This window comes from Sphaerulina musiva (genome assembly GCF_000320565.1).
Source record: "Sphaerulina musiva SO2202 unplaced genomic scaffold SEPMUscaffold_4, whole genome shotgun sequence".
NCBI classification, from domain to species: Eukaryota; Fungi; Ascomycota; class Dothideomycetes; order Mycosphaerellales; family Mycosphaerellaceae; genus Sphaerulina; species Sphaerulina musiva.
Window position 1 is genome coordinate 381,931 of NW_016017386.1, and position 27,289 is coordinate 409,219.

At 48.8% G+C, this 27,289-nt stretch overlaps 8 protein-coding genes across 8 annotated transcripts; 6 read left to right on the forward strand and 2 right to left on the reverse strand.

Moving 5' to 3' along the window:
- The first annotated feature begins 403 nt into the window (after nt 1-403).
- Nucleotides 404-2,916, forward strand: SEPMUDRAFT_148553 (siderochrome-iron transporter). The gene is made up of 2 exons (XM_016904995.1): nt 404-1,748; nt 1,807-2,916. The coding sequence occupies exons 1-2, from the start codon at nt 587-589 to the stop codon at nt 2,664-2,666; spliced, it is 2,022 nt and encodes a 673-aa protein (XP_016761299.1). The 5' UTR covers nt 404-586; the 3' UTR covers nt 2,667-2,916.
- A 402-nt stretch (nt 2,917-3,318) lies between these two features.
- On the forward strand, nt 3,319-5,194 carry SEPMUDRAFT_125032 (uncharacterized protein). The gene is made up of 5 exons (XM_016901948.1): nt 3,319-3,856; nt 4,108-4,227; nt 4,282-4,706; nt 4,763-5,095; nt 5,150-5,194. The coding sequence occupies exons 1-4, from the start codon at nt 3,837-3,839 to the stop codon at nt 4,789-4,791; spliced, it is 594 nt and encodes a 197-aa protein (XP_016761300.1). The 5' UTR covers nt 3,319-3,836; the 3' UTR covers nt 4,792-5,095; nt 5,150-5,194.
- Nucleotides 5,195-7,121: 1,927 nt separating this feature from the next.
- On the forward strand, nt 7,122-7,850 carry SEPMUDRAFT_125033 (uncharacterized protein; the record flags this gene model as incomplete). The annotated part of the gene is made up of 1 exon (XM_016901949.1): nt 7,122-7,850. A coding segment is annotated over exon 1 (512 nt), but the record flags the coding sequence as incomplete, so codon positions are not given.
- Nucleotides 7,851-9,670: 1,820 nt separating this feature from the next.
- SEPMUDRAFT_148555 (WD40 repeat-like protein) lies at nt 9,671-11,908 on the forward strand. The gene has a single exon (XM_016904996.1). The coding sequence runs from the start codon at nt 9,689-9,691 to the stop codon at nt 11,840-11,842; it is 2,154 nt and encodes a 717-aa protein (XP_016761302.1). The 5' UTR covers nt 9,671-9,688; the 3' UTR covers nt 11,843-11,908.
- A 1,384-nt stretch (nt 11,909-13,292) lies between these two features.
- Nucleotides 13,293-13,616, forward strand: SEPMUDRAFT_107234 (uncharacterized protein; the record flags this gene model as incomplete). Its single annotated transcript, XM_016900675.1, has 1 exon — nt 13,293-13,616. One exon carries the CDS (start codon nt 13,293-13,295, stop codon nt 13,614-13,616), a length of 324 nt encoding a protein of 107 aa, XP_016761303.1.
- Nucleotides 13,617-14,434: 818 nt separating this feature from the next.
- On the reverse strand, nt 14,435-15,175 carry SEPMUDRAFT_116241 (uncharacterized protein; the record flags this gene model as incomplete). Its single annotated transcript, XM_016901240.1, has 3 exons — nt 14,435-14,709; nt 14,819-14,973; nt 15,024-15,175. The coding sequence occupies 3 exons, from the start codon at nt 15,173-15,175 to the stop codon at nt 14,435-14,437; spliced, it is 582 nt and encodes a 193-aa protein (XP_016761304.1).
- A 501-nt stretch (nt 15,176-15,676) lies between these two features.
- On the forward strand, nt 15,677-16,575 carry SEPMUDRAFT_148556 (uncharacterized protein). Its single transcript, XM_016904997.1, has one exon. It carries the CDS (start codon nt 15,693-15,695, stop codon nt 16,383-16,385), a length of 693 nt encoding a protein of 230 aa, XP_016761305.1. The 5' UTR covers nt 15,677-15,692; the 3' UTR covers nt 16,386-16,575.
- A 1,042-nt stretch (nt 16,576-17,617) lies between these two features.
- Nucleotides 17,618-18,945, reverse strand: SEPMUDRAFT_148557 (uncharacterized protein). The gene has a single exon (XM_016904998.1). It carries the CDS (start codon nt 18,739-18,741, stop codon nt 17,794-17,796), a length of 948 nt encoding a protein of 315 aa, XP_016761306.1. The 5' UTR covers nt 18,742-18,945; the 3' UTR covers nt 17,618-17,793.
- Between the last annotated feature and the right edge of the window lie 8,344 nt (nt 18,946-27,289).

Here is a 27,289-nt window from a genome sequence, read left to right on the forward strand (position 1 = left end):
GAGGAGAGGGAAAGGGAAGTTAGAAGAATGAGAAACAGAGAACCAGAAGGGAAGGCGGTGGGTGGGCCAATCGGTGCTTCGCCTTGACCTTATTTTTACACCGCGTCCGCCGTCCGCCTGACGCTTGAAAGTTGACGCCTGCCTTGCCTTGCCTTGCACTTGCCTTGCCCTGCCCTGCCTGCGCCTGCCCTGCCTGCCTCGCTCCTACCATTTTAATTATTCAGGTGTATGTCCTATGATGATGGTGATGGATCCTTCTTTCCTCATCTGACAACACGCATGGTCCATCGCCAAACCACCTCCCACAGTCCACACATCCACACACTTGACACTTGCCCGGCCGCCTGCAGCGTGCAGCATCCACTGGCAAGGTTCAGCTCTCCACCCACGCATATATGTGCCCATCCGCGTAACAGCACCGGCACCGCTGCACTGCACCATGCTGCACTTGCAGCCTCCGCTACTGCTACGCCATCACCATCTTATATGATCTCTTGGACTGCCCCATCTCATCTGATAAGATAGCCTTCCCGCGCACGCTGCCTACATACTTCACAGCTTCTGTTCTTCTTCACCTGCGACCGCCATGGTCTCCAACTACGGCACATTATTACATCCATCATCAGAGGGCACGGATGCCGCCGACGTGGAGAGGGGGCCAGGGCCAGGGGCGGCACCAGCGTCGGCTGTAGACACACCGAGTTCCTCCGTCATCGCACCCTCCTACAAACGCGAACAGAACGGCTCGCAACCGCTGTCAGACGCCGACGACGAGAGGAGATCGATCATGTCGGAACGCAGCCATGAATCTGGACAGGCCGGCGTCAAGCGCGTTGAGGCAATCAGCTCGACATGGTCGAAAACCGGGCTCTACATGGCATACGTGGGTGTTGCTCTCCTGGCCTACGCGACTTCGTTAGAAGGCCAAACCACTACGAATCTCACCATCTTCGCAACGAGCGCATTCAAGTCGCATTCCATGGTATCAACCGTGTTGGTCATCCAGGGCGTCGTCTTGTCTGTGGTGAAACCGCCCATGGCCAAAGTAGCAGACGTGTTCGGCCGATTCGAGGCCTTCGGTCTCTCCATCCTATTCTACATTGTAGGCTTCATCCAACAAGCCGCATCTAACAACGTCGAAACCTACGCAGCTGCACAAATCTTCTATTCGGCGGGATCGACTGGCCTGCAAATCCTGATCCAAGTCTTCATTGCCGACACGAGCGATCTGGTCAACCGAGCGTTGTGCTCTACCATTCCGGATATCCCTTTCCTGGTCAACGTATGGCTTGGACCTGCAATCGCAGAACGCATCCTCAAAAATCTAAGCTGGAGATGGGGCTACGGAATCTGGTCTGTTGTATTGCCGGTAGCATTCTTGCCACTCGCGCTTGCACTCATCGTCAACCAGCGTAAAGCTGCCCTACGAGGTATACTACCAGAATCGCCCTTCAAAGGAGAATCTGCCTGGGAGATCATCAAGACACTCTGGTTCGAGATGGATGCTTTTGGTCTTGCGCTCATTTGTGTGGCCTTCACCTTGATTCTGATTCCACTGACGCTGGCCTCGAAAGCGGGTTGGAGCAATCCAAACTTGGTGACGATGCTGGTGATCGGTGCCGCGTGCCTCATAGCCATACCCTTCTGGGAAAGGAACAAGACGCTGGCTCCTCACGCTTTCTTCCCGCGCTCATTCTGGAGGAACAGGACACTTCTCTGTGGCCTTGGGCTGTCCTTCTTCTACTTCAGTGAGTGGTCCTGCGATTTCAATACTGACTGACAGGCGGCGTGGCTGACTTCTCACAGTGGCATTCTACCTTTCGGTGTATCCATACTTTCAGTCGTACCTGCTTGTGGTGCAGGATCTTCCACTCACAACGGCTGGTCGCATTGTGCAGACCTTTACCTTTACGTCAACAGTCACAGCCATCATCACATCCATCGCCATCAAATACACCAAAACATACAAGAAGTTCATGGTTGCGGGCACAATCCTATACGTGATCGGTTTAGGGTTGATGATTCATTATCGGACAGAAGAGTCGACACCAGCAATGATTGTCGGAACACAGATCTTTCTCGGGGTTGGAGGCAGTCTAGCCCATGTGCCAGCACAGCTTGGCGTACAGGCTTCGGCCAGTCACTCGGAAGTGGCTGCAGCAACCGCTCTCTTTTTGACATTCTTGGAGATTGGAGGTGCCGTTGGAAGTGGCATCAGTGGCGCCATCTGGACATCAAACGTTCCGAAGAAGCTGGCACTCTATCTGCCACCAGAGACAAAGGACATGGCTGATGCAATTTACGGCAACATCACCCTTGCCGCGCGAGGGTGGCCCATGGGCAGTCCCACTCGTGATGCAATCAACCTGGCATATCAGGAGACCATGACGAAAATCCTGACTGTAGCAGTGTTCGTGGCGCTGCCTTGCATTGTTCTGGCCTTTATGATGCATGACTACAAGCTGGACGAGATTGACCAAGGTGTGAAGGGTGTGGTCATTGGTGCCACGCAGGATCGTGCGGACCATGGCGACGAGGAATTAGCGGGGCCCTCCACTCATAGGCTCACTCGAAGTTCTGGAGAGTACGAAGAGGTTGATGATCTAGGGGATGTGTCGGACGAGTCACAGAACTCGAGAACGAGGTTGATCAGAAAGTCCTCATAGATATACACGACACGGCATTTTGACGAAATTTTCATGGGCATGAGCGACGAAGGATACGACTAGGGCAGGACCGACAATGCGGTTGGCAATTCTGCATCTTGCATATTGATTTTTGGTGGTGTGAGCAGGACGGAAACGGAATTGGAAGGCGTTTTTAACTTGTGATGGGGCACAGCATGGATGCGAGGTTTGTGGGCGACGTGTGTTCTAGATACCCTCCCTATCGATGTATCGGATAATCCGACTTCACCTAGAATTATTTGAGTCTTGATCCCCGTCTGAACATTCTGAACGAGAGTCATCCTTTTCTTGCCCGCTTGGCCGGTGCCGTCCGTTGGGTTACATGTAACTATACCTGTAGGCTGTATCGTAGGTTAGAACTCAGGTATAGTCGAGCGTCACATACATGTACTGTCACATTGTCACATATTATATACTGTACATGTAATTTCCAACACGATGCTTCGCTGCATGTCCCTGGGCGTTCTAGGGTGCCACAGTCGCGTGTTGCGAGTTGGTGCAATTTCTCTTCTCTTTCACGTGAGCGAAGAGGCTGTGCTCGAAGCCTAGAACGAGAAGTCTCCCTTATGATATTCGCAGCCTGCGCCACCTGCTTCCTGCCTGCTTGCTTGCTCCTTGTCTGATCTGAGCGGGCTGCTGTGCCGCGTCCCATTCATTTTCTTTGGCGATACAACAATACCTGACCTGTACGCTGTACCTGTACCTTACGCAACAGTTGATTCGGCGCTGGTCGGCAGCGGCTGCGCTACATCCTCACACCGCACCCTCCACACCGCACCTGACCTCACGTCTTGTCTCGTCTCGTCACGTCTCGTCACGTCGCCTCGACTCGACTCACTCTCACACACTCACTCTGACTCTCACACACACACTCACCCGACATTCACACTCACTCACTCACTCATTCACTCACGGCCAGGACACTGCAATATCCTCGCTCGGCCTTGCAGACGACGCGCGTCCACGTAATCCGCGGCTACTGCTGCTGCACCCGCCGCTATTTACCCACCCGTCCGCTCAACCCAGGAGTTTGTTGCGAGTGGTCAGGTGCTACAACGGCAACGCCTCGGAGCGCATGTGACGGAAGGCACACGGAGTGATCAGAACGCCTGAGGAAAACGCTCGCTCGCTCGCGTGAAGGCCGTCAAGATGGTGGTTGCTACAATCAAGTATGGATACCCCTTCCTTGCCGTCCCTTCATGATGGAAATTCCTTGGGCGGCAGCGGAGCGGTGGCAATGGAAGAGCGCTAAGCTGCGGCGGATGCGATATGGACAAACAGGCCAATAGAGAGCACGGTCCATATTGCGACGCGATCAGTGGCTCGCGCGAGAGCGTCCCAGTGAAATGGGAGGACGCTCGTGGAGTCGTGGCAGACGGGCGTAGAGTGGAAGCATTTGGCTGACTGAATGCTTCTCTAGGTGTGTTGTGGTCGGTGATGGTGCTGTAGGCAAGACTTGCTTGCTCATCAGTTACACCACGAACAAATTTCCCTCGGAATACGTCCCAACCGTTTTCGACAATTATGCAGTGACGGTAATGTAAGGCTTGGAGGCGTCTCATACAGCAGATGACCGGCGCTGACGAGGACGTAGGATTGGTGATGAGCCATACACGCTGGGACTATTCGATACCGCTGGACAAGAAGATTACGACCGATTGCGACCACTCTCATACCCACAGACCGATGTTTTCCTGGTTTGCTTTTCCGTCACCTCACCCGCCTCGTTCGAGAACGTCCGAGAAAAGTGGTTCCCAGAGGTACTCCACCACTGCCCTGGAGTGCCTTGTCTGATTGTTGGTACACAAACGGATCTGCGAGATGATCCTCAGGTCAGAGATAAGCTGGCGAAGCAAAAGATGCAGCCTGTAAGAAAGGAGGACGGTGAAAGAATGGCCAAGGATCTGGGTGCTGTGAAGTATGTGGAGTGTTCAGCTCTCACGCAGTTCAAGTTGAAGGATGTCTTTGATGAAGCGATCGTGGCAGCCCTAGAACCACCCACGGTGAAGAAGCCCAAGCGTAGGATCATCTCACTCTCTACCGACTGCACAACTCATACTGACAGATTCCCATAGGAAAGGGCAAAGGTTGTATATTGCTATAGCCTTGCGGCTGTGTGATACGATGCTATTGGATTTCTCACGTGAAGATGGCGAGTAGGCAAGCAGGCGCCCTCATCAGATTAGATTCACTTGTTCCCGGACATTACCAGAGTTGTGGTGCGCGTGGAGTTGGAAGGCGCATTGTTTTCAGGACTACGCAGGGCACTCATATCAGGTCAATTGCCTCTGCTATTTTGCATTTCTCCCTGCTTTATATTCAATGTGAAGATCAACTTGCTGTAAACACAACCGCTTCTCAATAATGGTCTGCGGCTCTGGACAAAAACACGAAACATACCTCGCCAGGTCAGTTGAAATCATGCCGCCTTCTACACTGGCTAATTATTAGCGCGAGCGCAGATATAGAGGGTCCTTCCGTACCTACGGTAGGGGCCGTTGGCATGGCGAGGCGAACGCGCTCACATAGACATGACCATGCGCGCTCGCGGCATTCACTCGCCGTCAATGTCTTTGCGGCCATTCCTTAAACCGAGCAATCGGCGTAGAATATAGCGCGCGTAAGGCAGTACGTCCATTATCAGAGCGTTGTGTGAAGCATAACTTCACTTCACTCAACCTGCACCACTATTGTCCCGCGCGCGTTTGTACACCGGTCAGCTGACAAGGAATTTCACTATTACTTTCTCCACGCGCTTGCGAAACTGCTTCTCCCTTCCATCGCACTGGCAAATTGGTAAGTCCTCCCTCATGTTGCAGGGCCTGTGGCCATCATCAAAACGAATGCTAACACGTTCTTAGAGGCCTGCCAAGCCCTGCCAAGTGCCGCTCGCGTTTGTTTTGGCAAGCCGCTAACATGAGTAGCAACAGAAGACGATCCGCACGAAGCTCGCTGACTGCGGCACCACCATCGCTACCAGTGATCCCGGAGATGGACACACCTGGCGGAAACGCCTGGGCGCAAAGAGAAGTCGAGCAGGAAAGATACCAGCTGGCCGGCAACGCGTTCGCCCAGCGCCAGTTTTCCGAGCAAAAGATGACGCCTCCTGGAGTGGTACATCCAGCCTTTCGAAAAGGCTTCAACCTCCTCGACACCACGAAACCGATTCCCGAGCTCGACTCACCAGACCGACGCCGAAACACGGGACCGCACCAGCGAGAGTCTTCACTAACAACCATGACACAGTTCATGCAGCCGTCGCCAGAGCTCAATCTTGGTACCACGCCAGATGCCACCCCCAACCCGACACAGCGCGAATGGTTAGAGACTCGAGACCACCTGGAGATGCATGGTAATAAGCCATTGCATATTCCCGTCTTCAAACACACGCCCAAAAACACAGCGGCAGAGTTTTCCTCCTCAACGCGCGTCGAAAAAAAGGATGATGCAAAGCTTCCTCCTCATACACCAGCGACGACGAGTCCGAGAAAAGGGTTCTTCGAGCGCCTAAGCAAATGGACTTCTCGGCTTGGTCAGCCTCAGACGCCTAAGCAGGACGCTGAGCCCCAGCGTAGTTCCGGATCCCATTTGCCGCCAAAGGCTCGCGCAGTCTTACAAGAAGCACCTCCTCCACGAAGCATTATACGCTCGCCCTCCAAGGCGAAGTCATTCTTCTCGCGGCAACCGTTTGATCTTAATGCGAAGCGACTCGAAACCCCCCGTGCTGCCACCTCGCTTGGTCATCGTACACCTCAGATTGTTCACTTTGCAACACCACGCTCCAGCGTTCAGGATCAGGAGAGTGCCTCGAAAGCTGCCGTGACTCCCTGCCCTCCAAATCTGGGCCGATCACAGAGCTTGAAGTACCTCGACCAAGCCATCCCGCCTACGCCGCCTGCCAAAGACACGCCTCCAGATGAGCTCGCGATCCGTAACATCTCATCACAGCGACCGTTTGTGCCATTCACGAACGAGACGCCAAGCAAGACGAGCGGCTTCGTCAGCACAAGTGGAAAATTGAGCCCGACTCGAAAGGGGAGCTATGGCAATCGTGGAGCGGCACAGCTCGTCACTCAGCCGAGCATGTACTCGATGCGCGCTTCGGTCGTGCCGGAAGCGATGGACAAGGACGAGTTCGACGATGCAAAATCTCGACTGGGCGCTTTGGGAATTGAGGGCTTCAGCTTACCACGGGAGACACATCGCGGCAACAAAGCCCTGACATACAGCCCGAGCATCTCTTCTACCGAAGGCTTCCGCTCTCCGCTGACTCCATTTCCTGAACGTGCAGCCAGACTGTCGGCGTCTGATAGATATGGAGTGTCACAACCGTCTACGAAAGATCGCACGGAGACAATGCAACTACGCGGCTCGCCCAGTGCCGCGCAGAGCAGCAGCTCCGACACTGGTATCATTCCTATGGTGTATCCCGAGCTTGCGAAAGATCCGTCTATTGCTTCTTTTATGACTCCGGATCTTATCTCGTCGCCACCACAACCTGGCGCTGCAGAGCGTGCATTTCACGAAGTCGAGACTATGCTCAACATACGGGAGCAGCTGAAGATGGATAGCCCGATCAAAATGCCCCAGCGGAGACGTCACTCTAGTACAAGCACAGTACGAGATGATCACACTATTGTCTCTCCAGAGAGCGCACGTTCCGAACTCTCTACTGAGGGATTATTCGCGATCCCGCTCAAGCGTGCGCAACGTAGCGACGGCGGCGGCCCTTCCCAATCTTCACCTAGGGGGCAGACCTCACTTGAGAAAACGTCGACCAAGCAGGCTCCGCCCGAGACTCCTTCCACTGTTCGTTCATCACCAATGGCACACCACCCCAGCGCCATGCCATCCCCATTGCGCACCGGAAGCCACTTCTTGCCGCCGACTACCTACACACCAACGCAGCCACGCTCGCGAAAAGAAGCAAAGAAACCTCTGAAGATCTCGACAGTCGAGGAAAGAGGATTGAATGAGGCTCTCTTGTCACCGTACGAGCCACCATGGACACCTGGCGGTCGACCAAAACCCAAGGAGGATATCTTCAAGAATATGCCAAGCTTGACACCACCCGTTGGAGAGAGTCTGGTTGTGCGCCACTCACCTCCAATTGGTGGCAGCCGTTGGTCCAAGGAGACGACGACGGCATCAGCTCGTACCGGCGACCCCAAGAAACCATCTCCCACACGCCAAACTACTTCGTCTGGCAAATCCGTCGTCGTCGAGCCTGCTACGGCTGCTGCTATGGAGGAGCAACAACATCAACAACATGGACCTCAAGCACCACTACCCGAAGAGCCCGGTTCTGTCGAATTCAACAGCAGCATTATCGAAATTATTACTGATCGCGACGACAAAATCCGTGACTTGCACAATAAAATGGAAACGGAAACTACACGTTTGCATCAACGACTCGCTTCCCTCGAGATTTACGATCGCATGCGTACATCTAAACCTGAGGTCTGCTATGGCGGCGGCGGCGGCCAACGACACGAGACGACGACCAGTAATGCTACACAAACAGATGATGACACACGTTCGAGCGTCGATCGGCGCGCGGCGAGACGTTCACAGCAGCAGCACCAGCACCAGCATGGAAAAAAACGCATCTCGACTGCTTTTGCTCGAGACTATTATCAAAAGCAGGAGTCTAGCGAGGCAACAACAACAACAAGTACACCTATGAGTGAAGAACGCTCGCGAAAGCCCGCTTTTCCACAATTGTTGTCTCAGAAGATCCCGGATCTTCCTCCGCCTGCTGCTGAATTGCCCCGCGAGGATTCTCCGACGTTGCCTCCTGGTTCTCCTGGACCTGTTGTTGTGAATTTTTCTTCTTCTACTTTTTCTTCTCCTCCGGCTCCGGCTCCGCTGCAGCTACCAGAGCCTAGCACTCTTCCTGTTCTTTCTGCTCCGACAGATAGCGGCGGCGGTGGCGGTGTTGATCCGAGAATTGACGACCTCATGACTGTGGTGCAGAAGCAACAGACGACGATTTTGGAGATGATGCAGGAGATTAAGGATTTGAAACGTGCCGGAAATCATGGTGGGTCTGGAGAATGATCATTGGAAGCTTTGACTGTGAGGGTTTCTCGAACATTCCAAATTGGGATGGACTTTTTTGAAGAAGGAGAAGGAGAGGGAGAGGTTGGGAGACAGGCTCATCACTCAAATTGAAAGGAGATTGTTGTTGAGTTTGGAGTTTGGAGTTTGGCGGTTTCTTCTGCCATCCATACCTACACAACCAACTCCAGGACGGTGAAGAGGCAGCGCAGCGTGGATGACGATTTTCGACGTTCATCAAACGCTCTCTCTCTCAGGTTTTTCGTTTGTTTGTTTGTTTGATTGGGAGAGCGAAGAAGAACGAGAGAGCGAGAAGGAAGCATCGGGTTGCTGGATCAAGTTTTTGCTTGCTTACTCGTTCGCACATGGCGTTTTTTCTTTACTGCTACTGCTACGACTACAACGACGACAACGACGACAGGAGATGGATGCGTTGCTTGGCGGCTGGCTGGCTGGCTGGCTATAATATGATACTGAACGAGGGTCGGCCGGCTACTTGCGAATGAATGGGATAGAATGCTCCGAGGCTTGTGGTGTTTGCTTTTTTTTGTCTCGTCTTGTCTTTCTTTCTTGTGATGGAACTGCCGAAATAGGTAGTGAATTCAATTCAATTCTGGTGTCAAACTCTACCTTTACTGGGCAGATGAATTATGCCCTTGCTAGCTTGAAGAAGAAGTACCTGAAGTGATTGAAGTCTTTGGACCTATAATAAAGTGCTATTTTTGCGTATAGTTCCGGTATAGCGAACCATGTTATTATTCTTATAGAATCGTGTATAGAATTGACTAGAAGTTGAAGTAATCCCGACGCGTCTCGGAGGTGGCCCGTGCGAAGCTTGTACGTCGTGGAGAGCTGCTTCCTCTTCAAGACGGGAAGGGAAGCTCAATACACGCGACTTTTCTTTTTTGGCACATCACGATTGACGCGACAGGTGCACGAATATGGCGTCTTTCGTAGATGACAACGACGATAATGACCAAGACGAGGAGGAGAATGACAATGACAACGAGAACGAGGATGAAGAGATGGAAGATGCGAATGACGGCGATCAGGATGCCGACCAGGACATGGACGATGAAGACGACGGAGGCGATGATGACGATGACAATGATGATGACAATGATAATGATGGCGAGGATGATGATGATCAGAATGAGCCCGACTCGCCCTCGAGGAGACCGAGTCAAGCTACATCTGCTCCGCGACCAGCAGAAGGAGACGACAACCCAGAAGTCGTAGTAAAATCTCCCTCACCTCGAGGCTCTGGTATACGATCGCCTAATACAAGGGCAACCAGTATATATGTGCCTGCAATTAGGCCAGAAGCGCTGACGGCGCAAGCCTACGATATTGTGCCGACCATGGCCGCACCGCACGGCACGTCTATCAATGCTGTCTGCGCGACACCCAATATGAAATATGTCTTCACCGGTGGCACAGACGGCTATATACGGAAATACGACTGGGTAGATACTGCCAATGGCAAAGTCCCGCTGACAGTGGCTCAGAAGCACCCTTTTGTGGACAGTGTGATGAAGGCTGGGTCTATGGTGACTTACTGGGAGAATGAGGAACGATCACTACAAACACCGCCCAAGAATCCGGACGAGGGAAAGTGGTCGAGCCCGGTTTACTCTCTCGCTGTCGAGAAGCAAGCGGTCTGGCTCCTGTCTGGACTCGAGTCGGGAGGAATCAACCTTCAGCTTACGAGGCACTCTACTGGCAACATCATCACGACCTTGAAAGAACACACTAGCGCTGTTTCTGTCCTCACCTTCACGGACCATGAAAGGCGTGTGTTATCAGGCAGCTGGGACAAGAACATGCACGAATGGGATCTCGACAACGGTAAGGTCATTCGCTCGTTCAAAGGAGCCAGTAGTCAAATAAGTGCTATTGAGCTGCGGCCATTCAGTAATACGCCTGTGCCCGAAGTTTCTGAAGCATTTCCTGAGGAAGAGAGCGCTACGTTCTCGAGCAACAATGCTGACAAACCGGCTTTGAACGGCACCTCAAACGGTCCCAGCCAACGGCTGTCTGCACTCCACGGCGACGAGGATGCGGCCGGATCTCCTGACGGGAGTTTATTTGGCGATGGAGATCATGGATCGCTCTTTGGCGATGATACTGGTGGCGGCGGAGCGGGGGGCGGTGGCGGCAACGCCTTTGGTGATGACGACGACGACTTGACGCGAGCACTCGAAAGCGAGATGCAGACTACTGCTGAGCATAGTGGTCCAGGTGAAGTTGACATTGAGATGCAGCAGACAGAAGTTCCTGTGGAATCGGCCAAGCCCGATGCGGACCCAATAGATACGGGACCAGACGCGGGCGAAGTGGCCGATGCTGATGAGCCAAAAACTGCTCATACAGCGACGCCACCAACAACAACAACAAACCCAACCCAGACTGAGGACGAACGCCCCGGCGCTCTGGTGACGACCGGACTACCTCACTCCGATGAGCCACTAACAGCGCCACCCACTAACGATGAAAGCGACATGACCAAGTCAGAACTGCCTCTCCAGTCCGAAAGCACATTTCTGGACGCCTCGTTCGATGGCACACTCCGGATCTGGGATCGTCGAATGGCTGCACCCGTCGCCACCATCGCGACAGATCCTGGTACGCCCCCATGGTGTACTGGGGCCTGCTGGTCACCAGATGGAAATTTCTTCTACGCTGGTCGTAGAAACTGCACGGTAGACGAATATTCCATCCACCATCTCGGCACGAAGCGAAGTAAACCCAATCGAACGTTTCGCTTTCAACAAGGGAGTGGACCCGTGTATGCGGTACGAGCGATGCCCAATAAGAAACATCTGGTGTGTGCCAGTCAGGATATTTTGAGAATATATGATTTGCAACAACAGCCGGAAACACAAAAGCATTCGCGAGTACCTTTTACGATTGTACCAGGGCACAGAGGTGGCGTCGTCAGTGCTATACATATTGATCCTTCTTGTAGGTTCATGCTGTCGGCTGCGGGAAACAGAGGCTGGGAGGGTAGTGGAACGGAGGTTCTGTTGGGGTATGAGATTGGAATACAGGATGATCAAGGGGTTTGGCATGCTGTTAGGGGCTCATCGGCATAGTGTTGATGTCATCAGAATTCCATCACATACATGTAGTGTGGTGTACCTGTAGTAGGTAGTGTATACAGTGTAAGGAGGTAGTGTGGCTGCTGGGTGGACACCGGGTGGGAAGCGCAGGCGCAAGGAATCGTTTATTGCGATGATACCCCAGGAGAACGACATGTTTACTGTAGGTAGGTACCTTGGGTAGTTAGTTCACTGTCACTCGCACACAGTACGTACCTACCTTACAGGTACCTGACCTACACTACTAAGGTGTTTCCAGAAGGCGCACTTCCTGCCGGTGAGCGAGTGGCGTTTAATTCGCACGCCTTGCCAATTCCAGTCGATCAAACAAAGAAGCTCGAACACTGTCCCCACAGTAAATAATGAATGAAGGGGACCTACTAATGTACCTTACCTTACGTATCTTATGCTTCAGCTTCTTCCACTTGCCCTGGAAATATCCGGCAAAATATCTACCTTGAGGTAAAGTACCTTGGTGTACGTATGATTTTTCATTTTTTTTTTCATGATGCCTGTAAGGTACATACTGTACAGTATACGTGTACATAGCTGTATCTAGTTACCTCTACAGGTGTAATATATACATGTACGTAAGGTATATAGCAGCTGGAGCCCTGACGGTCACCAAAATGGCCAGTTCCCCGTTCGATTCCGTTCCGTTCTATCCCCAGACAGACAGACAGACAGACAGACAGAGATGCTTGCAACTCTTTTTACAAGCGAGATGGATCTATCTTACTTTAGAGGGACCTACCTAGCTAGGAGGTAAGGTAAGGTAGAGGTACTCGACAACGACGACAAACAACAACAAAAAAACTTTTTTTTCAAAAACGCCTCAGAGATCTGGGAAAGGCTGCGCCGGCATAGTGGGTTGGGCAGCTGAGCAGCCCCATGGCGTCGGGAATGGAGTTGGTGTGTTGCAAAATCGTGGTTGTGGGATCGGGGGGAATCTCTTTTATTTTTCTTTTTTGGCAAGTTCAGCCCAGCCCAGCCTGCCAGCCTGCAGCAAGCCATGGCGCACTGAACTCGATTTCGTGGTGTTGTGCATGCCATGCACGTAGCCGAATCGTTGGTTTTTTTTTTCCTCTCTCTTTTATTTGCGTGCGTGCGTGCGTGCCGTTCACACAACAGGCGTGGCAGAACAACCAGATCGTGGAAGGAAAAAGAATTATCACATCGGAGGGCCGGCTGACGCCCTGTGTCTGGTACCTGCATGCCGGAAAGGCTGTGCCGTCGAGGGCACAGCGTGTGCCATCATGCATGATACCTACTGCTGCTGCTGCTGCTGTTGTGCGTGGTTGTCGTGATATGCAGTGTTAGTAGAGCGATGCAGCCTCGCCGATGATGATGATGATGATGATGATGATGGCATATATCATCTGCTGTCCACCACCACCACCACCACCACCACCACCACCACTGACGGGGCGAGCTCACTTGCACAATGTCTCAGAAGCACTCGTCCCAAATGCTGCTGCGCGGGACAACTGACACGTCGCAGCCGTGTGCTTGCGTACTTGCTTGCTCATCATCGCCTCCTTCATCTCGCATGCTGCAGTGCCGTGCAAGTTCTACTCTGGTCTCTCGAAAGAGAAAGAGAAAGGACACGGGCAAGGGAAGGGTAAGCTCGGCCAGCACGACAGACCAGGATGCTCCCATTCTAGTCTACAGTGGTAACCAGGATCAGGCGGCTAGTCAACGTCAGAGTCTGCAGTCATTCACGCGCGCGGTTCCCCTTCCCCCTCCAGACTCCAGTGCACCACAATGACCACATCCACGTTCCCTCACCCCCAATCCCCAATCGACGTCCACATCCCACTGGCTTTCCCGTAATGACAGCTGAAACTCGTAGACCAACGGGGCCCCCTCCCTCCAAAAAAGTGACAGGTCGTGGTGTATCACATTCACGCATCGCGCGCACGTACGTTCTCGGTGCTTGACCTGTATTGTAAACAATATACAGTCGGCCTGAATGAAGTCTTTTCGGGGCTACCAGATGCTGCAGTGCTGCTGCTCTACCTGAAGCACAGCGCTCCGCAACGGCATCTCTTGCAACTCCCCAATGGAGTGTGAGGGCCATCTGTCGGCACGAAATGCGACCGGTGCTGCAGGCAGCAAGCACGTCAACACGACCCATCGATCTGAACCGGGCGCTCCCATCCCCCTCAGGTTGACGATGGCGCATCGGCTGCTCTTCCGCGGCATCGCCAGCCGCTGCACGACATGACCATGAGGGCGATGGATGCTGCACGATGTCATCCTGCTCGCTCTGTCGCCCCCCGGTGGGCCGTGGCCCTTCCTACGAACGGAGCGGCAGCCAGGGAGAGAGGGAGAGGGAGAGAGGGAGAGAGAGAGCGCGCGCGAGATAGAGAGAGACGGACATACTCGGCGGCCACCAGGTGTGTCTGAAGTCTCGGGCGGCCGCGCGCACTCGCGTGTCCAGCACTCATTCTGAGATGTTTGAACGAGGCGGGCGAGGTGCAACCTGCCTACTTGGAAAGGTGGTACAGAGGCGTGCGAGTGTCTTTGATTAAAAAAGACCTGCGGCTCTTGATTCGGCAACAGCAAGACGTAACGGCACGCTGTCTACTGCCCAGTGCCCACCTTCTGGCCGATGGGATGCACGGGCACGCCGTGTCCTCGCACCGGCTCTCTCGCATCAGTGCTCGACGTGCTTTGACGAAAGGCTCGCATGCGTTTGCAGGGCGTCTGCCTTGTCCACCGGTGCCGTGGCGTCGGGAACCAGGCGATCTGGTCCTTGGGTTGACCACCCATCTTCACGTCCTCGCCGTCGCCGTCTGTTCCCAGATTGCGCACGCGATCCACCGATGCGTCCGATGCACAAATCAGCGTGCCCGCCGCTCATGTGTGTGTGTGTATGTGTGTGTGTACGTGCGCGTGTGTATGTGTGTGTGTGTGTATGTGTGTATGAGGCGCACCGAGATGAGAGCTCGGCGAACCACGACCCACGACCCACGTCCAGCGTGTTCAGCAATGCAGCGCCCGTCACTGGGGGGAGGGGGAGGGGAGCGGGTGGTCTCGCCCAATATCCAATATCCAGCATCTCGCGGTGCATGGTCTGGTCTAGTCTGGTCTCTCCTCGGGGCCGCCGCGCCTCGCGGGCCCTGTGTATTCCCTACGAGGCCGATCGAAGGACGGTGATCATGCGTGTCACCCGATTGAGCGGCTCAGGCGGGCTTCCGCGTTGCGCTGGCGGTTCCGAGAAGGGTCGAGCAGACGTCCGATGGTCCTGGATGGAGGAGTTCCATCCTCATCTTCCTCGACACCCTGGCCCGCAAGATGACGATATACGCCGGCCCAGCTCATGATTGCGTTGGAGAGCAGGCAGGGAAGCTAATTTGAGACTCAAAGAGATGCTCCGAGCGGCAGCCCGCCTGCTGCTCTGCTCACCACCGTGTGTACATAGGTGCCGGCCGTGAAGTGATATATAACTTCTAAGGTTCAGCTTCCCATCGGACCGGTACATCTGCTTAACCACTCGTGTCCCAACCTACCAAACTCTCCGCCAAACGCATCTGCGCTTCTCCGCAACGACTCCAGGCGCCATCTTGCTTCAGCGAGTTTCAAGTTCCTACAGTCGACAACATCCGTGGTCTGCTGCTCCCTCGCTGGCTCTCCCCAGCGTCCCAGGTAGGCCCTTGATGCTGCTCTCGTGGCTGAACGTGGTGAGACCCTGCTAACACTGCCCGCAGCACTCGTCCTCATTGGTCGCGGCGTTGAACTTGTTCTCCCATCAGGCAACCAACTTGAAACGCCTGTCACCAAAAACTCCCTTACTGCAACCTTCGAAACCCCCCCTCGAAAACCAGCCAATCAGCTCGCAATGTCGGATTCCAACCAAAAGTCGTACCTTCGTGACGGAAGCGGTCCTCGTGCGGTCGACAGCGGCAAGGGTCGCAGTAGCAGCCGCAGAGACGAAGAGAGGCAACGTTCGAAACACAGCGCATCCAGACGCCCATCCGATTCCAAGTCGAGCCACCGTCGGGACGCTTCGTTTGCATCATCCAAACCAGAAGCCCCAACATTCGAGCTCGATGTCATTGGCCAACCTTCACGTGCAATCGTCTTTGGCCAAACCGTCGAGACATCCATCATGGTCAGCCTGAAATGTCACTCACCCGAAATGGTCGCCCGATATCAAGATATGGACACCTCGCGGTTCATGGGCGTCGTCTCCTTAGTCTCGGAAGCACGCAACGGCGAACGTGCGTCCGTTGAATGCGGCACGCTCACAGGCCAAAAAATGTTCGACTCGGTCCACGAATGTCCTGATCACATTGTCGAAAGCCTTGCTCGCAGTCAGCCTTGCCGCGTCTCACTCGGCTACTTGACGTTTCCGCAGCTGCTCATTCGTCAACCTGGTGCTTATCGATTACGTGTTACTCTTATCAAGATGGGTAGTGCTGGTTCGTCGGGTGGCTCTACTGTTATTGCTACGGATAGTGAGTTGATACGGGTTGAACGACGCAGTACGACGGGGACGACTGGTACTGCTCGTAAGCATGGTCGCTCTTGAGGGGCGATGGGAAGAAAAAAAGAAGAAGAAAAACTGCTTTCAAGATGGTATATATACCAACGAGGGTGGTTGAAGTTTTTTTTTTTTTTTTTCTTTCTTCTTTTTTGGTTTTGGTTTTTGGTCTTTGGTTTTTGGTTTGTGGTTTTTTTACTGTCGCGTTACTCGCGTGGCGCGTGGTGTTTTCTTTTCCGGTGGGGGGCTGGGCTGGGTTGGGTTGGGGTTGGGGTTCATTATACAACATAGGGGAAAGTTTTGCCCTCGACTGGACCTACAGGTACATGTTACCTTTTCTTATTGATGAGATGGGAGGAGGGTATGGGCGGGCGAGCGGGCGGGCGGCGTCAGGACGCTTTTTGCTGAAAATCGAGAACCGACAGAAATCTGCCACTGTTGGCCTGGGGAGGGTTATTTTTTTTTTTGTTTTTATGAGGTTGGTTGGTAGTCCTATTTTACCTTACCTTACCTTTGTCGTAGGTACAGGTAGGTAAGGTAAGGTAAGGTAGCTGGCTGGAACGTACAGTATATATGTCTAATATAATGAGGCAGGCAGGCACGCGCTGGAGGAAAGACTGGAATTGTAGTAGGGTACTTTAGGTACCTAGAGTAATCGAAGATTCAGAAGAATGTTTGAAGTTGATATACTAGGTTCTTTCTTACTTACCTTGCCTTGCCTTGAGATCATTTTCTACTGGTAAGGTAGGTAGGTAGGTAGGTAGGTAGGCTTCTTATATTGTTACTGTTACCTGACTTTTAGGAGGTAGGTATCGCCTCAAAGTCTTTTTGGATTATATAAACTCTTTACATGCTAAAAAGTGTAGAGGAGAGAGAGTGTGTAAGAGAGAAGAGGTGTTTGAGGTAAGGTGTATATATACCTGACCTGTGTAAATTATCTGGCAAAATGACTTGAGAGAGAGAATTTGGTGGCCTTTTTTGTCTTGCCTTGGCTTGCCTTGCTCAGAGAGAGATCCGTAGGTGAGGTAGGTGAGGTAGGTGAGGTATACATGCATACGCGTATAGAGAGAGAGGGAAAAAACCATTACAGTTGATGGAGAAGATGACGGGAGGAGGATGAGGATGAGGATGAATTGAAAAAAAGGGAAAAAAAAAGAAAAAGAAAAAGAAAAAGAAAGAAAGAGAAAAAAAATAAGCAGAACAGAGCAGAGCAGAGCAGGTTGCAGAATCTTTTCTTCATTTGGAAAGATGGAATCATCTTTTTTCTTCAGCCTGATTTTTTTTTTTTCTTTTTGGTTTCTTTTTAAAAATTACACAATAAACACAAAAGAGTCTCCTCATCATCAGCAGCAGCAGCAGAGATAGAGATTTCCCCCACCTCACTCATCCATCCATCAACCAACCAACCCCATACATTACAGGGTTGATTCTAATACTACTACTACTACTACTATTACTAGAAGAGTCGCACAGGCTTGTTGTTCAAGTTGACTTTGGCGTTGACGTTGGCGTTGACGGTCGAGTTCCCGTCGTCGCCGCCGCAAGGGTCACCGTTGGAGTCGACGCCGTCTACACAGTCGCCGCCATCTCCGTTGTTGTTGTTGCCGCCACCACCACCACCATTGTTGTTGTTGTTGTTGTTGTTGTTACCTCCTCCTCCGTTGTTGTCGCCACCGCCGTTGTTGTTGTTTCCGTTGTCGTCGGGGATACCAGAACTGCCGCCACCGCCGCCGCCACCGCCATTGTTTCCGTTGTTTCCGTTGTCTCCTCCTCCTCCATTGTTGCCACATGGAAGACCTTCCGAGTCGAAGCCGTCTACGCAACCGGAGCTTCCTCCTCCGCCACCACCACCACCCTCACTATCTCCTGAGTCCTGGCTCTGGCCGTTGGATCCGAAAGTTTCAAAAGGCTGGTAGAATTCTCCTTTGGGATCGCCGTATTTCCATGTGCTGAAAGAACCTTCTTCGTGGACCGAATGGAATCCGTCTACGACGGTCGTCTTGGTATATTCGCCGCCATTGCAGTTGATTTTGTAGTCGATGCTTTTGGGGTCAGAGCACAGGTTGACGCCCGCGGGAGACTTGGCAGATCCGGCCTCTAAGGGCGTCAGTGCTCCTGGGCCTCCTTCGGGAATGAGGCCGGGGCCCTGTGGTTGTCCTGCGACGGTGGGGTATGTAGGGTATGGTAAAGACTGTGGGTATGGAGAGTACGGTGGGTATGATGAATACGGTGGGTACGATGATTGCGGATATGATCCATATGGATAGTAATCATATGGATATCCGGCCTGTCGCTTGGAGACCTGACCTTCTTCTTGTGCTTGTTGTGCCTGTGAGTCGGCAGAAATGGGAAACGAGTGTACTACCGCCACGAAGGCGGTGAAAGACTGAAGGAAGAACAACATGATGAAGTTTGACAGCACCAGCAGGAACAAACGCAGGTGACGGTGCCTCGAGCGAGTGGGCGGCGCGTCTATGTGCCTTTGATTATTATCATTTCACCCTTGCTCAGATTGCCAAAAGGCTCATCTCCAGAAGCCCAGGCCACAGTTGGCTCGTCTGATGACGACTACGAGTTTTGCGGATATGAGATGCAGCGTCAAGGCTGTTTGTACGGGGCATCCTGCCAGCAGTATATTAGTATTCCGAGCAATGCCATCTCGCCCCCTGCTGACGAACCACAACCATCGAGGACCTACTGGTCTGTACGTCGAAGAAAGTTGCTGTTCCTGGCAGAGGGTTTGTTAGTAATGGTGTCATAGTCAGGGTTGTAACCGATGTCGCTTAAGCACAAAGATATAAGGCATGGGTAGGTACGTTAGATACTGAATCAATCAATAGCTTATAATCTTTAATAGGTTATAAGCCCGGATAGATTATTATAGTATTAACTGCCCTGTTACGGTCAATCTCGTTCTTATAAGCTATATATTATCTCTATTATTATTATTATTTGCCCTTAGGCTTCTAGTATCAATTCTATCTCTAGTATTAACTCTATCTAGTATCCTTCTACCTAAACGAATGTTAAGACGAAACATACATTACTAGTACAACGCTATACGATAGAAGATTCTAATAATTACCGATATCGTAGAAGTACAAGAACGAATAACCTACCGGAGTCCGCAATTTTCAACGCTACGAAGCTTACAATACTTAAAGAATTTTCAACTTAAACGCTAATTAGGAATCGAGGTTTACCCTCGCTTTTTATACCCTAAAGAGGCTTAATACTTACTTTTAACTAACTTCTATTCTTCTTTTCGGTCTCCGTAACCTACTATACCTAACTATTCAATATTTTATTTATCGAGAATTATATTATTAAGCACTAGAGTACGGCATATTTAAGATGCCTAAGAAACTAGAGAATAAAATACTAGAGCAAGCAATTATTCGACGTTTTAAGGCCGTAGAATACGTATAAACCTATCGGTAGAAGCAGAAATAGAAGAGAGACGCTTATAAACTCCGTATTCGACAACTTAATTATTATCCTCCTCGAGCTCCGCGTTATTACTCTACGCTTAAATCACTACTAGTAGAAAGAGCAAATCGATTAACTATATTCTTTGATATCGACGATTAGGGCAATACTATCAACTATTAAACCAACGATATAAGATAGCGGGTACAAGGCGGTAATAGTTCTATATACCTATTAAAAAATCTGTAACCCGTCCGCCGTACCGAGGCTATAATCAATTCAGCTACCGATTAAAGCTCTTCTACGTAAGCCCTAACGCAATACAATCCTCTAGCCTAGGAGAACTCGGCCCTAGATTTATCTAGTAACTCTAACTCGTCCGACTCGGAAAGTAGCTCGTCCTCGGATTCTAGTAACTTATTAAGCGATACCGAAGACAAAGTCCCTATACCTACTCGAGATACCTTACCTATTGTTAACGAGTTAACTCGACGCTTTGCCTTAGCTCCTATCGGAGGTATTACTATTAACGAAGACGCTAATATATCTCGTAGAGGAGGCCGTAGCGCCTCTAAACCAGTTCTCTGTCTTAACGAGAACTTACGAAAATATATCTCCGAATACTAAGGTATATACAAAGATACTAAGGCGTTCGACAACTGCAAGCTCCTTACGGGGGCAATAAACTATAACGACTAGATTAGAGAATTCTCTACCGCCTCTAGGAAGGTTAGGTTTCTCTTACTTTTTAACGGAGAAGAGACTGCTCCTATAGAGCTACCGGATAATATACTAACCGAAGAATAGAACGAGTACATACTTGAAAAGGCGACCTAGTTAGCAAGGAACGAGTTACTCCTTAGTTATATTTAGTCCAAGGTCGTACCGTACCTTTATATTAAGATTATTGATTACAAACGAGTTTCGGAAGCCCTTTAAATTATCGATAACGAGTGTATAAGTATCGGTACCGACCTTACGATCTCTTACCTTAAGAGACTACTATTATATACCTTTAACGAAGCGTTATCCTTCTTAGATTTCTAAATCGAATTTAACAAACGATTTAATAAATTCAACCGACTTAGAAGCAATATCGTCTTTAACGATAATGTTAAGTGTTTATTCTTTCTAATTACCCTCGGACCTCGATTTAAGGCCTAGGTTACTAATATTACCTTAGGGTTAAAGGTCGTAGGCTATAGAAGGGACGGATAGGAATTATACAACTTTAACTTACTTTTAAGCGTTGCGGAGAATTACTAGGACTTAGTAAACAGAGATAATAGTAGAGCCCTCGTTCTAAGCGAAAATCGCTCGTTTGCCGCTAGCTTTAAACAAGGCTAGAAGCGCTCCTTTAATTAAAGAACAAATTAACCTCCGTTCGGAAAGATACTTAGCTAACCTAACGTGAAATATTAGTAGCCTAGTTATAAACAGTCAAATTATACAAATTATAAATGCTATAAACAGAATACCGACAAATATAACGAGATGCTTGTACGAAAGCGCGTAAGGACGGCAGAAGGAACAGAGTTAAATTAAGTCTCCGTTTATCTATAGAGACAAGCCTATATCGGAGGCACCGCGAGTTTTGGTACTGCTAATAACTTAAATTTGAATCAAACGAGTTAAGGATCGACGGTCTAAATTAATATAGACAGCAACTTCTGTAGTAGAAGAGTTGTTTTTAACGACTATTAATAACTATCCGGTAAATTCAGAGATTAATCGTAGTTATACGACTTTATACTAGAAGCCTTTATTACCTTCCCCTCGATAAGTTAGTCCGCGTCTATTGCCGCCTATAAGGCGATTAAGGGTAATACTTAACCTTCGGTGAAAAAGGCAGACGTTAAAGACTCAACCTTTTAGAAGTTTGATTAGGTAGTTAACTCTGGCACTTAAGAATATATATACAACGAAAGAAGTATATTCACTAAGTACCTAGAACTCGTAAAGCCAATTAAGATAATTGGTTACGGGAGAGGTTTCTTCGTAGTAGGAGTTAGAAAAGTTGTCCTTACTATAATACGCCCTAATAGTGCGATTGATATAGTCCTTACTAAGGTAATCTACGTCCCTCAAATAAGCGTTAATCTTCTATCCGTCGCTAACCTTAATCGTAATAATACCGAATACCGTTCTATTACCGGAGCCTACTACTTTATCGATAGAAGCACAAATCAAGTAATCTGTACAGGTACTTAGTATAGGTCTCTCTAGAAACTAGATGTCTCCCTTAGACGGTCCTACTACTCTTACTAGTTTAACAACTTTAATGAAAATCGAGAAAAGAACGGTTATCTAGAGGGAGTTGACTTTACTGCCTCTTTCTTTAACTAGCGGACGGTTTAGCGACTTCCTCTTTATATATAGTATTAAAGGTTAGGTTATATTAGCTAGAAACCTCTTCGGGAATTGCTTAAGAGGCAAGGTGTTCTATTTATTAACGACGAATTTAGCTATAAATTATATAATTATAATAAGATACGGCAAAGACATATACGATTAGAACCTATCCGAGAGACTGAACGAATCGACAAAGTTTATATAGATCTTTGTAGTCTATTACCAATTTCTCGAGTAGGAGAACGATACTACCTACTAATTGTTAATAATTATACGAGATACTACTAGATCTATACCCTGAAGACAAAAGAGGCCTTAGAAGTCTATAGATGCTATAAGGACTTCGAAAGACGAATAGAACGATAGTTCAATAAGAAACCGAAACGCGTAAGAGCTAATAGCGGAACGGAATTTATAGACATTATCTATCGTACCTTATACAAGGCAGGTCTAGACTTTACGATCTTAGCCCCTTATTAACCTAATTAGAATAGAGTCTCTGAAAGAAAGTATTAAACGCTCTAGAACATTATACGCTGTATAAAGTAGGATAGTTATCTACGAAATAAACTCTAGCTAGAACTTGTTAAGGCAGCGGTCTTTATTAGCAATCGTATACCGACTACTGCTCTCTAGAATTTCAAGAGTCTATACGAGGCCTTCTACGGTAATATACCGGAAGTAGACTAGATACGACGAGTCGGATACAGAGTATACAAACTCGTACCTAAGGCGAAGTTTCTAAAGAAATACGACGAGCGTGCTTACTTACGGGTATTAGTTAGTTTTAAAGGTTACTACGTTTATCGACTCTAGGATCCTGTTACGGGTACTATTGAACAAGCGAAGGAAGTTCTCTTTAACGAGAATGTTCGCCTTGATTATTAGTTAATAGCAATAGAGTTACCTCCGCTATTAGCAAATGAAACCCTGCCGTAGGCGCCTAAATGTGTTCTCCTAACGGGAAATACTATACAGTCCTACGGTTAACGTTTCCCTAGAAATCTTTAGCCTTCTTAAGAGCAATTGGCTATACGATCCGAGTAGGAGAATTATATACGCCCTAGCGATCAATTGATGCCGAATCCTATACAACCAATTCCGGCGAACTTAACTAACTAACGTATACTAATTCCAGTGCCGTTCAACCCTCCTCGACTAACTATTCCGGCCCTCGACTATCTACCTATACCGTTGTTTATATATATTAATCAATCGGATTAAATCTTAGTACTTAATACGTCTCTTAAGAAGTACGCCTTAGAACCAATACTAGAGTTTGAAATTGAAGACAATATACGAATTCCGACTACTTAGGAACCTCTAGACAATAAGGAACTAACGACAATGCAATTAGCGGAGATCGATCCTATCGTACTAAAAACCTACGACGAAGCAATATCCTGTCCTTATAGCAAGCAATGGATCGAAGCTATTAAAGAAGAGTATAGTTCCCTATAAGACAATATAACCTAGAATAAGGTAGACGAGTCAACAGTACGAATACCTACTCTCTCTAGTCGTTAGGTCTTTACTATAAAGAGAGGATCTCGAGGGGAAATTACTCGCTTTAAGGCACGATAGGTCGTTCGTAGTTTCGAGTAATAAGAAGGGATTAACTTCAACGAGACCTTTGCGGCTGTAGTGAAACTAATAAGCTACCGACTTATGTTTGGACTCGCGGCAAAGAATAACTAGTATATTTATTAAATAGACGTCAAAACTGCTTTCTTCTATAGAGATATTAATTCAGAGATTTACGTTGAACTTCTACCTAGATTTAAGAAGATAGGAAAGGTCTGCAAGCTAAACAAAGTACTCTATAGGTTAAAGCAAGCACTACGAATCTAGTATAAAACTCTTACGAATACTCTTAAGGAACTCGGCTTTACCTACTATCTATATAATAACGTAGTATTCAAGAAAGGCTTAATGTTTATCTTGGTTTACGTCGATAACCTACTTATTACTAGGCCAGATCTCGAGTTAATTAAAGACGTTAAGTATTTACTTAAACAACGCTTTAAAATAAAGGATATAGGGGAATATTAATACTTCCTAGGGATTGTAGTTAAAAGAAAGGAGGGTAAGATCAAACTAACTCAGATAGCTTATCTTAGGGCTATAATTAACAAGTTTGGATTATTAAATACTAACCTAGTTACTACTCTATACGTTACTAACAAACGATAGGAGCCTATACCTCCGGAATTTATAGCTACTCTAAAGTAGCGACTAGAGTACTAATCAATAGTAGGATTATTGATATATACTATACTCGGCACTCGACCGGATCTAGCCTTCTCGGTCTTAATAGCTAGTCGATACTGTTCAAATCCCTCGCCTAAATACTAAGAACAAATTAAGCGGATTCTACGATATATACTTAGAACTCTAGATACTAGACTCGAATTTAATAGGGAGTCGAAAAGTGAACTAATAGGCTTTACCGACGCTAAGTACGCTAGAGATCGCTCGGACAGTAAGTCAATTAGTAGTTATGTCTTTACTATTAGAGGTACTACCGTAAGCTAGAGATATAAGAAACAAACTACCGTCGCGCTTTTAACGGCTAAGGCCGAGTATACTGCCCTCTATTACGTAGGAAAGGAGGCTGTCTAGCTAAAGGAAATACTAGAGTTTTTCGGATTACTATAGGAAACTATTATTATTCGAGTCGACAATTAGATAGCTATTAGGATCTCGAACAACCCCGAAATATATAAGAAGACTAAGTATATTCGAGTGTAATTTTACTTTATAAGACAGCTAGTTAAAGACAAGACGATTACGATCCTCTATATACCTAGACTATTCAATACGGCGGATATCTTTACTAAGGCACTGAATTAAACGACCTTCGAGCAATATATATCTAGAATAGGAATAGTTAGGATTTACAGAGGAAGGGCAAAGAAGTTAAAGGAGAATAGAGTTAATAGTAATTTGGTTAGGGCCTTTTTAGAGTATATTAAGAGAGGCTACTCTTTTCCTACTATAAAGGTAGAGGTTTTTTAAGAGGGGACCTAGGTTTCATTTTAAGGAGTTATTATAGCGTTATAGAAATTAACCGACTATCGGTTAAGTAGGAGTGTTAGTAATAGTGTTATAGTCAGGGTTGTAACCGATGTCGCTTAAGCACAAAGATATAAGGCACGGGTAGGTGCGTCAGATACTGAATCAATCAATGGCTTATAATCTTCAACAGGGTTGTTGGCACGAGATATTGCGAGGGCAAGGGGTATGCTTGAACCAACGCAGTGTGCTCGAAAAGGAAGCGGGCAAGTGTGAGATGCAGACACTTTATGGCTTGTTTTGTGGTCATGCGTGCTGATGCTGATGATGAGGCGACGCAATCTGCCAAGTTCTTCATAATGAGTCGTGATGATTGTTATCAGCATTGCATTGCCCACGCACCGGAACACGGCAGCCATCGAGTGCCCTTCCGACAGGTATACAAGGCACCACGGTATGAATGAAGTCATTGAGTTCCCGACCGTATTCGTATGCCATCAAGGCCCTCGCCTGCAAGAAATCTGTCAGGATCCTCCATATGGGGCAATGCAGACAGGATGGAGGGTTGAGAGGGAGGAAGGGTGAGGTTGAAGGTAAGCTTTGAGTTAGCGAGCAGCCGGAGCAGGAGTAAGCGTGACAACGACACATGTGCAGCCGTTGCAGCGAGTCATTGGCTGGCCTGAAAGGTGAAGACAACGGACGGGGATAATGAGGCCATTATTGTTGGAAATGAATGAGTCCATGCACTTCTTCACACTTTGCCCGAGATGAACAACGCGCTAGACCCTTGTTAGGGTTTGACTGTTATTGACGCGAGTTGGTCAGGAATTTATGATATAACGAAAGCATAAATGAAAGTGAATTCCCTACTGACCCAGTGACCGAGGCCCTAGGGCTGCTAACTACCTAAAACGTGTTTATTTTTATGTGAAGTTTGTGCACGTTGGGGCACAGTTGTCAGTTACCCAATGACACGTGAGAAATGCGAAAGAGCTCCGATTGTCTGTCTATATTGAACAAGTAAAGCGTTAGAACCTGGAAGTACATAAAGCCTTTGTGAGGCCTTCATTTGCTAATGACTAAGCGTCTTCAACTGCATGTGGACAGGAGTCCTAGTCAATTATTGATTACTACTTGATTTCGCTTACGTCAATATAAAAGTAGAAATACTTATGCCATCGCCGTGCAGCGTGCTTGGGCGGACTGCATCCCTAACGGGCCTGACCTAGCAGCTACAGCCGGCATGTATATCTGAGTTTATGCTCTTGTAATACCAGCTTCAATCTACCTACAACGAGTTGGAACTTGGGACTGTCGAGGAATAGTCGGATGTGTATCAACAACACGGAAAGGTCGGACGCTACCACATTCGGACACGGAGTAAGGTAGTGTCAAGTGAAAAGAACGGACCTGAACCGAACATCTCGTTCTCTCAACTTGAACATTTATTATACTTTCTCACGATCAATATGATTATAGCCAAGTCAGACCTCCTTGCTGCTGCTTACAACTTGGCACGGAGTAGTCGGCAAGCTGTTACTTTCTCAACATGACATGGTACCCCTTTAACTCGCGGGCTGTGCGATTTAATCATAAAATAATATCGTGCACGGTAGTTATTTCATGTAGTCGATGAAAAAAGCATCAAGAGACCGACCGCTACATACCTTAGTACATATATATCACTAAGGTATGTTTCATGTCTGGCGAGAGCGTGTTCTGAATATCCTTTTTGATAGGTATGGTAGGTTCTTCCAGATTCGCCTGGAATATACTCTAATAGCAAAGACAACAACAATACAAACCAGATCCCGATAGAGCTGCGTTCACGATGCTGAGCAAATGAGGTGTATCTTACTTGCAGTCCTCAATGCACACGAGCATCAGCCTTGTTCCTGCACCGCACTAGACTTCTGCACTGCGAGAGGTTTGCAACCTATCCGAACCAGGCCGGTCAGCTCCATCAATCATCCTTGGCTACATTATTTTCCGTATACCACATTTGTCCAATGTGAGTCTTGTTTACTGCACTATTTCGACTTTAGCATCTGCAGCTTACTGAAATCCTGCCGAATACTCCAGAACCGGCAAACACTCGCGATGTTTTTGTCTTCTTTGCCTTCCTTGAAATGCACCTGCAGCAGTACGATTAAATC

What these genes read in the sequence shown, in the direction of transcription:
- SEPMUDRAFT_148556 (XM_016904997.1), top strand. Translation starts at nt 15,693, where the DNA reads ATGTCGGATTCCAACCAAAAGTCGTACCTTCGTGACGGAAGCGGTCCT.
- SEPMUDRAFT_148553 (XM_016904995.1), top strand. Translation starts at nt 587, where the DNA reads ATGGTCTCCAACTACGGCACATTATTACATCCATCATCAGAGGGCACG. An exon ending in GCTGTCCTTCTTCTACTTCA is followed by an intron (nt 1,749 to 1,806) that starts GTGAGTGGTCCT and finishes GACTTCTCACAG; the next exon opens with TGGCATTCTACCTTTCGGTG.
- SEPMUDRAFT_148557 (XM_016904998.1), bottom strand. Translation starts at nt 18,741, where the DNA reads ATGTTGTTCTTCCTTCAGTCTTTCACCGCCTTCGTGGCGGTAGTACAC.
- SEPMUDRAFT_148555 (XM_016904996.1), top strand. Translation starts at nt 9,689, where the DNA reads ATGGCGTCTTTCGTAGATGACAACGACGATAATGACCAAGACGAGGAG.
- SEPMUDRAFT_125032 (XM_016901948.1), top strand. Translation starts at nt 3,837, where the DNA reads ATGGTGGTTGCTACAATCAA. An exon ending in ATGGTGGTTGCTACAATCAA is followed by an intron (nt 3,857 to 4,107) that starts GTATGGATACCC and finishes ATGCTTCTCTAG; the next exon opens with GTGTGTTGTGGTCGGTGATG. An exon ending in CACGGTGAAGAAGCCCAAGC is followed by an intron (nt 4,707 to 4,762) that starts GTAGGATCATCT and finishes AGATTCCCATAG; the next exon opens with GAAAGGGCAAAGGTTGTATA.